Below are 12,719 nucleotides of genomic sequence, written 5' to 3'. Positions count from 1 at the left end.
GTACACCACATGTTGTGATAGCCATATGTAGGACCCAGGGGTCCTGAAAGGTGTGTTGTGGGGGTACTACACAACTAAAGATATTATCTCACCCAGCTTGTCTCTCAGCGTGACCATGGTTAGACAGCTCTCCTCCATTCCCCATCTCTGTATGAGATGACATCCCCAAGGGACATGCATCATGGGGAAGGTAGCCACAGTCCTCACCCCATCAACCCTGTTACAAGGATTATTGGGACTTGATGCAGGAACCACGGGTGAAATTATATGTCCTGTGTTCTGCAGGAGGTTTATCATAGCTGCATAGAATCTAGGAACAAAGAACCGCTCGTATTCTCCCAGAACATACCAGGGCACAGCACAGTAGTTGTAGATGGGTCAGCAGGGCTGACGTGCTCCTGCAGGGAAATGCTGTTGAGTGGAGGCAGTCAAGCCACGTTTGTTGTAACTACTTCTAGTGACCATGCCAAAGTCCTCTGAGACTCAACCTTTAGTATAGACAGGGTCAAAGGCAGACCCAGACACAGAATAAAGACCGACAGATACAGAGTTGGGCCAAATCCTGCTGCCCTGGGAGTCAGGGCAAAACTCCTAGTGATTCCAATGGGCCGTCACTCACCTGCACGTACACACAGCCATTCCCGACTGCCTGCACCACGTACTCCCCTGGGACTTGATGGAGAGATGCCTGCTGCAGCACCAGCTGGTTCTTCTTATCCACGTGGAACTCCTGCTGGGAGCCCTCCTTGGATTTCACCGTCACCGTTACCCCTTCTGCTTCGTGATACGTCAGGGCTGCGTATCTGGCCAAGGCCTGAAGGGCAACCACCGTGTCCTGGGGAAAGAGAGATAGGCACCTCACTGTATGTGTCACGTCTTTGCAATCAAGAGTCAACACTTTGGCGTGATGGGGCCTGTGCATTGTGGGGCACTTGCACCAGCATGCATACTCCAGCCCTGATTCCAGTGTCAAGATCCCAACTCTTAGCTCACAAACAAACAAGATCTACATCATCCAGGCCACAAGCTGCCAGATTCCCACCCCCAGCCCTCATTACAGCATGATCCTCAGCACAGGTCACCAGCATGGGGATTGACACTCCGACCCTCCAAGCACTGCAGGTTACTTGTATCCCCCCCTTTAGGGTTTCATTGCCAGGTTAGGCTCATGGCCCCTGATTCCCCAAGCATGCAGGGTCTCTCTCTCACTCCATTTTTGAGGGAGCCGGGTGGTACCTGAGTGGAGGCAAAGCCCCCATAGGGGTTCTGTTGTTTGATGAGCCAGCGCACAATCTGGGAACAAGCTGCGATTTCTGCAGCTGACACCTCTGGCTTGGAAATGTAAGCTAGGAGGATGTAGGCCACTGTCTCAATTAATGAAGAATCTTTCACCACTTCTTCAGAGGAGTACTCATCATTTTCCTGGGGTGGGTTCTCTCCTGAGGTGGGAGGAAAACAGTGGAGGAGAACATACGTCTGACAGAACAGCAGATTACTATGTTCTGGAGCTCCTGGGGTCCCCCAAATCCAGATGATAGTGGCCTTGCAATGGAGGGTTGTTTGTATTTAAAGTGCAGTTCTCCTCTGAACAGTGACTATGTGAAAATGGCCTCTTCTCACTCAGGAGCTTTGCTCCATGACTTCAGTGGTAACAATAACATGTTTTTCAAACCCATCTGCCCTGCAGAGCCAGCACGGCTCAGACAGAGAAAGCAGGATTCCAGTCCTTCCTGTACATCCATGGAATTATTCAGTAAGGTGCTATCAGGGACACAAGAACAAACCCACAGAAGACTAGGGAGCTGCCCTGGCATCAGTGAGGTCACTGGATCTTCGTAGCAAATGATGATGTGAGAGAAGGAAAGGGCCCAACTTGACTCTCAGAGCCATGAGAGTGTTTCCAGGGCTGGCAGGTCGAAACAAAAACTTTCCAGTGAAACCCATGTAATGCTTAATCACAGAGAGACAGACGTGGGAACCTACTATGCGAACAGTAGAGTCATTATTCAGAGCAGGCCATGCACTTTAAGGAAGAGATACAAAACAAGAAAAAAGCTTTTACAGTGACTCGTTTAGGTGAAGGCTGTGCAGACCTCTCTACGACAGGCTAGAAAACAGCGCTAGAAAGGGCAGAAGCTGGTAGCTCTCTGGGCCACATTGTGGTCTCAGGGTACGTCTGCAGCACAGTTAAACACATGCAGCTTGTCTGGGTCAGCTGACTCGAGCTCAAAGGGCTCAGAGTGTGGAGCTGTAAAACTGTGGTGTAAATGTTTGGGCTTGGGCTGGAGCCCAGGCTCTGGGACCCTCTCACCTTGTGGGGTCCCAGAGATCAGGCTGGCTGTTTTATAGGAAAGCCTAGTAGCCTAAGTCCCTCTTACCAGCTCTCCCCTCACTTCTAAGAAACGCTTCAAGAACTTCATGTGAGTAAGGTAAGAATATATGGAATCTGGTAACACATATCTGGACATCGTTAACTGGAAGGTCTTTGGGGTCAGTAACTGTAGTCGCACCTCGGACAAGACATAGAATTTGATTTTAAACTAACAGAACCCACTAGAGATTTTAATAAGCCTGTAGGTCCATATAGCAACACATCCCCAACATGATTTCCATGTGGCCTTTGTTCACACAGAAAGGACAAAATCCTAAAGAGCTGATTCTGCAATGTGCAGAGAACTCTGGCCACCATTAAAGCTGACAGAAGTTGGGGGCCCTCTCTACCTTCCAATTGCTACCTTCTAATTCTGACATTTTCATTCAGACAAACCTCCCACTGGCTTCACTGAGAATTTGATGGTGCATAGACTAAGTAAAAACCAAGTAAAGACAATAGAGTTTGGCCCACTGACTCTAGGTTCTGTAATTTGCTTAATTATATTTATATGAGATATTTACCATGGCAACTAATAATGTTCTGGCAGGAAAGATTTGTGATTAGCTACTTCCAAGGTGACACAGGTGGAACAGTTTTTCCAAGAAGTAGCAGAGGGTTTTCTGGAGTCAATACAACTCCATCTGACCCACAGTTTATCTCTGAGGTCTTTCAATAAGAGGCTCTGGCTTCAACTACTTGGCTGCCAATTGTAATTATATTCATTAAGTGAACAGAAACCACCAGCGAGTGAAACCAAAGGAGGAAGAGAAAAAAAGTTCTGTTTCAGGACAGCAATGGATACAGCCCTCAAATGTAGTCTAAAGTCTCTAAAAATTACTCAGGGAGCATTAAAATGCTTGGACAGACTAGGCAGAATGCACAGCCAGAGAGCTATGATTTTCTCCTCTCACATCTGTTTGACTCTGGTGTAACTCCATTGTTCTTGGTGGAGATACTCCCAATTTAGTTCAGTGCAAATGAAGCTGAATGAACCCATCGCTCGTTAACTATATGGTGTATATTTACAGTGTGCCACATCCTGAGGTCTTTGTTCAGTTCTTACTGGGTGGGATTCTCAGAAGCACCTAATCAGGAACACAGAAGTCTAACAAATTCTCCAGTTTTTAGTTCATACTCAGGCAGATCTCCTACTGACTTCACTTCAGTGGGCAGGGGGATGCCCGACTAATAGCAAAACAAACTGAATAAGGACCTCAGGATTTGGCCCATGGACATCCCAGGAAGTTGGCAGTGCTCAGAACTTGTCAGGATCAGGTGTCACCAACAGCCAGAGTAATTTCCTTTGGGAACAAGTAGCTACTAAAAGAAGCCACCATACCAAGTTGGTCAGCCTGTTGGTCTAGCAGCTCCAGGAGCTGTTGCCTTGTCTCCATGTCCTTGGCCAGTGTGAAGACATAAGCCATCAAGGCCTGGGCATAGGTGCTGTTCACATCGTGTGATGCCTTCTTGAGGCAAAGTAAAGCATCATCCACCATGGTGCCCTTAGAAAGGAACATGAAGATGGTTAGGCCACATATAGCTTCCAGGAACGGTTCTCAATCCCCCAGTCATTCTAATACATCCAAGGAACATGTCCTGGAAGGATCTCCCCTCATGGCCCCAAGTAGAGCTTGGAAACAACCGAAGTAGAGTATATCTCTGTTGGAGTTGGAGGTGTAATTTCCTATTTGGGTAGATATACTCTTACTAGCTCTCACTGAGTGAGCACACCAAAAATAGCAGTGTAGCCACAGAGGCATAAGTGGTGTCCAAGTCTGTATCTTGGGTTTCAAACAGGATCACATGTGAAGCATATGCAAAGTGCTGCCCTGTCACCATGGCAACACTTCTATTTTTAGCACACTAGCTTGATCAGAGCCAGCCAGGTATGTCTGCTTGAGTTGGGAATCACACCCCCAGCTCCATGTAGACTAGACATACCCAGAGACACAGCGGACAAAGAATCATCCTGGATTTTCCATGAGAAGCATTGTAACCTGGGACAGGACTCTGGCCATGTGTGGTCACTTCTGTACAGCATTCATGTCAGGTGGATGTACCCAGTAATGTTCCTGGAAAAATATTTTCAAACCTGCATGTCTAAGATGAGGCTCCTAAATAGAAGTTACCTGATTTTCAGAGGCATTGAGCACTCCCTGTTCCCTTTGAAGTCAATAGGAGTGGTGGGAGTACTGCAGCATGGAAAACTGAGCCTTTTTTTATTAAGGACCCTAACGTTCAGCACCCAGGTTTGGAAGTTCTGCTGCTTGGCTCTTTAATATTGAGTCCCAGGGCCAGATTTTCAAGTCAGCATTAACTGAGTTTCTGGTTTTGTATCTGCAGCTTTGCAGGCACACTTGAAGCCAGTTGGGTATCTAAGCACCTGATAGCACCCATGAAACCAGTAGCTAAATGTTTAAATGATAGCCGAACATGCGCCCCCACGTAACTGTAGGTGCAAAACTATACCTCTGATTATTTACATCACAATTTACAGGTGCAAGAATGAAGGCCAGTGCTGACAGTCTCGCCCACAGCCTATTAATTCCAGTCTCCTAATAGCAAAACAAACTGAATAAGTATGTTAGGATACTAGCAGTTCCCATATTTAATTAAGTTATTTCCCTAGGAAGCATGGATCAGATATTGCATCTTGCATTGGGTAGGTGGAAACTATTTGTATGTTATGTTTTTTCCCAAGGAAGTTTGACTTTCACACACAGAGCCTGGTTTCCAGGTAGAACCCTGCTGTTTATTAGGGATGGGGTATTTCTTATGGCTCAAGCACAGGACTGTGAGATAAGGCCACTGGGTTCATTTCCTGACTCTGCCACTGACTTGTTGTACAATCTTGGGCAAGTCACATGATTTCTCTCTGTGCCAGTTTCCCATCTATAAAAAGCAGATTGTACTTGCCTGCCTCAGTGGAGGATTCTGAGGCTTGATTCATAGGTGGAACATGGTTTGGGCTGTACAATGTGTTATCACTATAACCCGATATTTCAGTCAAGTGACCCAGGCAAAAGAAGATCAAATTATCTTGGTCCTCCAGTCCCATGGTGACAGTCAGCAGCTTTGGGAGGAAATAAGAATCTGGGACTTTGAATTTCGCACAACATCCACCCAGCAGGGGATTGACAGATTCTTCCTCAAAGAGATGCTCTTCACTTCTGAATCACCAGCCCTTTGCTTTCTCCATGATGTACAAAGCAGAAATGAAGTGGCAGTGGATTTCCCTGACTTGGATCCACCATTCCCTGTATCCTACGGTTCTGGAAGGAGGATGGGTGGAGGGTTCCCCAAACCCCTGTGAACGTTCAGGAGCTACTCACATTCTTCTCCAGGTGGAGTTCCAGCAGCGCGGCAGTGATGTAAGCCGTCAGCGAGATCTCATCGTCCACGCCACCCTGTGGGGTGCACAGAGAAGCAGGCGAAAGAGATGAAACGAGAGCAGAGGGGGCATGCATTACTTCCTTACCATGTGGAAACTGCTTCCAGACATCCCTCAGTAAGAGACATCCCTTTGTCAGATTAATGCTGACACAGAGGGAGCAGTGAGAAGCAACTTGCACTGTGGCCAAATTTTCATGCTTTGCAAATTGGGTTAGAGAAATCTTTAGCCAGAGAGGTTAATGAGAGGAGGTGCAGAGACCCTGTCTCAATACCAGGTTCTGATCTCCCCAGATCATGAGCCCTTTGGATTCTCTTGGTTTATGGGATCCCAGAAAGGATTTGGCTCCAAAGATTCACACAAGGCTCCATCCATTGCAGCTTGGAGATTTGCTAGGCTCATAAACAATACAGCTGAGCCTTAAACCTTCTTTCTCCATCTACCTGAGCCTCCTCAACTCCCTCTCCTGTGAAGCAGATCTGAAAGAATTTCCTCCTCTATATGTGCCTGGGGCTGTCTATGCCACCTAGGATGAGTAAAGAAGAAGCCAGAGCTCTGTTGAGGGGCTTGAAGGAGTTGGCCTGACTTCCTTACTACTGACAGTCCAGGGCAGGCTGCAACCATAACTCCTGGTAGAGCCTGGCTGATCAGGACTATTTGGCCTTATCACAGGACATCTCCCAAGTCAAAATTCTAGTGAAAAATCTCCATCCGGCTTTTATTTGTTCCATTTGGTAAACTAAGTTTCAGAATCGAGCCATGGAGGTTTCTTGGACTACTGGTCCTCCAGAAGAAACCAGAAGATACCAGCAGAGACCAGTGGAAGTTTTCTAATGGCATCTATATGTATTTCTACTGGGGGTGAGCCTTCTGCTGTCCTCATGATACAGAAGTGGCCAGTACTTGAGCTAAAGATGCCCTCGTAGCTTGAAGCACTATTCATGTGGGTGAGAGGATGAAGAGGTGACTAGCAGGGGAGGCAAAAACAGATACTTTAGCCTCAGTCACCAGTCCTTCCTCATTGACCTCCAGCTCAGAGATGTCATCCCAGGTGAATTGAGCCTAGGTGACCCAAGGACCCCTTGGTGCCAACTGGCAGAGGGCATAAGGGGTGCATAAGAGTTACAGGGATCCCGTGGGTCTGACATCTACCCAATAGTTCAACAATGGTAATATGTAAGGTTCCTGCTGAAAGCCAGCAAACCAGTGGTCATCTTTCTCACAGTGAACAGCATGACTTGTCTCACTGTGCAGATAAGGGGGTGCATGCTCTTCTAAAAGTCAGTAACCCACTGGTTGACATAATCGTTATAAAATGTATGGATGGATAATACTTAAGGAGTTATGTGTATGTACACTGAAAATTATGTTTTTAAAGTCTGTGACTCAGGGCTGGTCAGCAGAAAGTAATAGACAGGTTCCTGTTAGGCAGGAGGTAAAGGACGCTTATCTCTCTGTCAAAATATATGTATAGAATGTATTGTCCGCTTCACAGTTGAGGCAAATCTACAGACCGAGCCAAATGCTAATCAATAGATTGTGCAATCAACAAGAAAGGAACATACAGGAAAAAACAACCAGTTTGGGGGGGTGGGGAGCATCATGTTCATCAGTAAAGGCAATGAATTCCTTGAGGATAACTGGGAGTGCAGAGGTATACCTGGCATCTTTCACCTAGGAGGCAAACCGGTAGCATGACTTGTCTCATGAATGGAAGATCCCAGCCAAGCCTGGCTGAAAAATGCTGGAAGGACTTTGGGGTTGAGCGTTGCTCTGTAAGAGTTGTTAGTCAAGCCTAGATTCTCAAATGAGTGTTATGATTTTATTTTAGATATAACCTTGTGTTTCCAGTACTCTTGCTTGCTGTCAAGCCAGTCTTTTCTCTTCATTAAATAAACTTTCCCTCGTTTTCACTGTAAACATATCTAAGTGCTGTGTGTTAAGTGGAGCGGAGATCTGAGGTGGAACTGGTAAGCTGGGGCATACAGCTTCTTTGGAAGTAATGTATCTGTGAATTCTGTGAATTCTGTGTGCCCAGTGGACCAGGGGCTGGACACTCCAGGGGGATGCTCAGTGGGCTGTTGTGTGCCTAACGCTAACCTGCAGAGTGACAGTGAACCTTGTGAAGTCTAAAGGGGAATTCTTGTGTTGCTAGTGGAGTTGGGAGCTGACCCATGGCAGGCACAGACAAGGCTTCCTCATGCTAAGGGAAGTTAGTAGGGAGATGCTTCACAACTCTGTATACTCCAGGAAGCGTCACAGCAATCTATGCTTTACAGGAGTTTCTGCTTCCTCTTGGGGACGTATGGAGAAAGGAGATTGGAGATTTATATCTCTTTGTGGCTGGGTGCAGCCACCCTACCTGAACTACCAGACAGCAGACAGGGAACTTCTCGCTCAGGTCTCTCCAAGGGTAAAGGAACAAGGCAGGGCTGAGCCTGCAGGGCCAATCTGGCATTCAGAGGAGAGCCAGGGAATGTGACAGCTCCACAGTACTCAGAGAGGGAGAGAGAGAGTGGAGCTCCCCATCTCATTGATAGAAAGCTGGCTTGGAGCCTGAGCTGGGCCTTTTCTCTTTGACAGACTCAGGGAACTCTAGCTGATTAGAAAAAACTTTCATATCTTTTGTTACAAGCTGCGCACAGCAAGGGATTCTCCGATCACTGAGACTGGCACAAATCTGCAGTAACTCACTCCACTAACATCAGTGCAGCGCTCCACACTCACCCGGGAGTAATGGAGAGTAAAACCCAGGTTTATGGCTCAGGAAATACAGCCTCAGGGAGGTAAGTCTCACTTTGCACAAGGCTTATTTGCTGCTTCCCTCCACCAATCTGCAATCAGTTGTTTCACTACAAGTGCTGTTCTATTCTGAAAAGTGACTATATAAAAATGGCCCTTTCTTTGACCAGCTTTCTGCGTGTCCTCAGTCAGAACTGCTGGTTTTGATGCCTTCTTCCGCTAGCCCTGCAGAGCTAGCATAGCCCAGAGAGAGAGCTGGGCTCTATTCCTGCCTGTGTGTCATCAGCAGAATGGTTTTCTGAGTCTCTATCATTTACAGCCATGCAAACTTAATGAAAAGGGCTTGCACAGGTATCAATGAGAATGTAATGTGCTCTGCAGAACCTTTATGGCAGGTGATGATGTGAGAGAAGAAAAGAGCCCAAACTGACTCTTTGAGCCTAGAGTGGGCTTTCTGGGGCATTAGTTAGAAAAAAGTATCTGCATTTTGTAAAGAGAGCCCATTTGATGTGGATTCTTCCAGAGACAATGAACATGGCATCCCAGGGTGCTGTTCTGATAGTCACTTTTCAGATTCAGAGGCAATCCCTTGAGGCGATCCAGAGGAGATCAAATCAGTAAGAGAGAGGACACTGATGTTATAAGACACTAGTTTCAATTACAGTTCATTCTAGCTAGCAGTGTGGTGGGAGAGTGCTTCCCTGTGGTGAGTGGGAGCAGAGAGCTGTTCTGTGTGAGCTGCCGGGCACCCAGCTCTCCTCCTCACTACTAGGGTTTCTCCCACTCCTTCACTGTCCATACCTTCAGGGCATTGTTGAAGAGCTTCCCCACACTCTGGAAGCAGCCGTTGGGCAGCTGGTTCTGTCCCAGCCAGCGGACAGCATCCTGTATGTGCTGCTCATTGATGTACAGGTAGGAGCTGGCCTGGCCAAAGGACCGGGCCACAAAAGCCGTCAGCCTGCAAACAGAGAGCAGAGGAGAAAGGATCTTTGTATCTATTGGCCTCAGAAGCAGGAAGGCTCAGACCATTCATACTCCCAGCCATAGGCATGGCTGGATGGCCCCAGTTCTGCTCACTCACCAGGTGTTGCCTTCGGCATCATGCTTCCCAAAGGCACTGTAGGAGCCGTTGTCATGTTTGTAGAGCAGCTGGCGCTGGTAACCTGGGGAAACAGGAGGAATTTGATGGTCTCTCAATCCTGAGGACTTGCAGCACCCCCTGAATTATAGCCAGGAGGTGAATTCCACAGGATTGCCCCACACCTACAGAGAGCATCTCGTTCCCTATCAGATCCTGGCAGCTTGAACAGGTGCCTGAGCCTTAGCACATCCACTGGAGAAGCAAATTCTTGTTCAAAACGCATTTAAATCTGATTTACCCCAAAGGGCTGGTAGGTACCATGCACTGCTGGGATAACCCTCGCGTGTGGGAGACCCTGGTGCAGCGATCTAAGCCCTGGTTTGAGCTCTAGCTGTGAGCAAAAAAATGTTGCCAGAACATGTGAATTTTCAGAAGAGCTGGTTTTACTCTGGTAGCTGTATCTCAGGAACCCCTTCGTCAAATGGCCCCAAATTTGGATCACTGACCTTACACCAAATCCCCATGAAGTACACCAGTTTTCAAGGCAATCTGCCTAACTGCATGCATTTTAGAGCACTTAGAACAGTCAAGTTTTAAGCAGAAAGCTGATCTTAATTTTAACTATACAGGAGTTATCATTCAGTGTAAGTGCTGTTTGTTAAAAAGTATTGTCTTTCCTTCCATGAGGCTTATTCCTTGTGGCATCTTGTTATGGAACAGATCCCCACAGTTCTCCCAATGCCCCTTAAACCTGCCTTGCAGCTCCGTGCTATTCCAGTCCTGGGCTCCCCACACAGCTCTGCCAATGCCCCTCAGCCAAGATGTAGAGCATCTTCCTTATACCAGAGGAGGAGCGAGAAGGGCACTGCTTACCGGTCTTCATGTATTCCAGTGCCTTGTTTCTGATCTCTGGGGTATCCTGTTTTGTCTTCTCCAAGTATTGGAGTACAAAGATGTTTGGAGCAAACAAGACCATGTTCTGTTCACCGCAGCCAATGGGCAAATGAAGTAGCTGGTGTAAGTTCTGTATGGCTGCGCCCATGATATCCCCTGGAGGTTAAGGATGGAGAGAAAACACATGAGATCAGCTCTATCATCCAGTGTTGGTCCTAACGCTTCTAAACCATGAAGGGAATTTGGATATGCCCTGACATCACATCACGGAACAGAGAGTTGATAATCGCTCTCTCTATGGACCTGGTGTGGCTCTTCCCTGATATACTGAGTTCAGCTCTGGACACCACTGCCTAGGTCCTCAGAGGTATTTGGTTCTCCCAACTTCCACTGATTTTGAAGCAAGTTAGGGGCCTAAATACCTTCGAGGATCTGAGCCCACAGCACTAGTAATACACCAATACACTGCAGGGAATTCAGTGAAAAGCAGGGGTGGATGTAGCCTCCTGATTCAGGGGATGCACTATACTAAACTGCTGTGGGGCACTGAGCACCTGCAGCAGCATATGCCACCCTGGCACCCCAATCCTAATCCCAGTCTGGTGCAGAGGGAAAGCCCCTGGAGGGAGCAGGGCTGGAGCATGAGTCAGCTCTGCACTCCTCTCACAGTAGCAACTCCTGTTCCGTGGGGCTTTGCCCAGCTCTCTGCCCAGGCCATCGTGACCTGGGAGTGGGCCAAGCTTAGTGGGACAGGAGCTACCACTGCCGGGTGAGTGTGGCTCTCAAAACCACACCACACTCCAGGACCCCTACTCCAGACCAGGCCAGGAGAAGTGTATGTTTGCCTGTTTTCCCACCCTGGTTTTCATAATTTCTGTGGGTGCAGTGGAACTCATGAACCCACATTAGAGCAGCCCCCGGAGAAAGAAATACACTGATTACGGGGTTTGAGGGATTATGTATAAGGAGATACTAATAGAACTAAGTCTGTTTCCTTTGGCTAAGCAATAACTCAGGGGAGTGGGGAGATGAAAACCCTCTACAGTTATCTGCAGAGTGGCAATGCCGAGGAGAGAGGGGATTTATTTGTGGCAGAGATTGCCAGAGACTGAAACTGGGATGAAATTTGAGCAAAGGGTGGAATTCTCAGCCTCAGTTTCAAGAAATCTTTCCTAATGTTGAGATCTGTGGCATGGTCTCCCCAAAAGTCTGCCTTTCCCAGTCTAACTGTTTGGGGTCCTTTTCGTTCTGGATAGTTCTTCCGGGAGGGCAGTGGCTCCAGAAAAGGATTCTGGTTTTTTATATAGCTTTCAGGAGCTATAAGTTTCAGCCGTGTCTGATGGAGGACTGGTGTTGGTGCAGCATTAGTGCCAGGTGCTGCACGGTATCTTCCCCAAAGGAATAGGGAATGGGTCTTCACCAATGACAGAGACAGTGGCTCGGCCTGATCCTTCCAAGACTCCTTCTGGCAGCTTCAGGGAAACTTCATCAGTAACTGGATTCTCTGAGAGAGACAAAACCCAAGAATTAATAATGTGGGAGATTGGGGAAAGTGGGAATCATGGGCCCAAGGCAGCAGGAGGAGGCACCACTCAGAGAGTGTGAAGAAGGAAGACCCCAAATAAGAAAGTGAAGGTCCTGGCAACATGCCCTGCACATACAAACAGCATGCACTTCTCACCTTGGGGAGCTGCTCCTCACAGCACGGAATCAGAGTGGAGTGTAACTGCGGCATGGGCATGGTACTCATGCCTGACAGCGCCTGTCTCTCGGAAGGGACTGGTGCTCGTGGTGCTTACTTTCTGAACATTTGCCTCCACTATTTGGGGCCCAGAAATAACATAGAAGCCTCCATTACAAGCCAAAGCAATCAGGGGACTAGTTCATCCATACCTGTAGCACACAGGAAGACATTGTGAGTCTTCTCTTCGAGGACACCACCAGGCTATGGAAGGAAAAGGAGTGTGAGTCTGAAAGGAGATGACAGAAAGGCAAACCGCTGTCCCAGTGCCAGCCTGTCTGTGCCTGAAGGGGGCTACTCACCCCCTGATATCTCATTTCCCCTCCGTAACCCCACTGCCTGAGTGCCACTGTATCTGTGCCCAAGGAGAACTAATCTCGCCCCACCACCTGGCCCTGCTGTCCTGGTGCTGGTCTATCTGTGCTTGAGGGGCTGTCCCCCTGCAGCTCCACTTCCCTCTCTGACCCTGCTATCCCAGGGCTGGACCCTCCTGTTG

General features: G+C 47.9%; 1 protein-coding gene across 1 annotated transcript in view; it reads right to left on the bottom strand.

The window, feature by feature from the left end:
* The window catches only part of LOC127046277 (alpha-2-macroglobulin-like protein 1), a 55,212-nt gene that overhangs the window by 4,948 nt on the left and 37,545 nt on the right, over positions 1 to 12,719 (bottom strand). The window contains exons 23-31 of the mRNA XM_050943117.1: positions 12,376 to 12,427; positions 11,903 to 11,986; positions 10,462 to 10,638; positions 9,589 to 9,670; positions 9,309 to 9,465; positions 5,707 to 5,781; positions 3,714 to 3,876; positions 1,237 to 1,439; positions 620 to 835 (exon numbers count right to left, since the gene is read on the bottom strand). Coding sequence (XP_050799074.1) covers positions 620 to 835; positions 1,237 to 1,439; positions 3,714 to 3,876; positions 5,707 to 5,781; positions 9,309 to 9,465; positions 9,589 to 9,670; positions 10,462 to 10,638; positions 11,903 to 11,986; positions 12,376 to 12,427 — 1,209 coding nt within the window. The remainder of the gene's footprint in view (positions 1 to 619; positions 836 to 1,236; positions 1,440 to 3,713; positions 3,877 to 5,706; positions 5,782 to 9,308; positions 9,466 to 9,588; positions 9,671 to 10,461; positions 10,639 to 11,902; positions 11,987 to 12,375; positions 12,428 to 12,719) is intronic.

Source organism: Gopherus flavomarginatus, chromosome 1, assembly GCF_025201925.1.
Source record: "Gopherus flavomarginatus isolate rGopFla2 chromosome 1, rGopFla2.mat.asm, whole genome shotgun sequence".
NCBI classification, from domain to species: Eukaryota; Metazoa; Chordata; order Testudines; family Testudinidae; genus Gopherus; species Gopherus flavomarginatus.
This window is presented reverse-complemented; position numbering and strand designations above follow the sequence as displayed.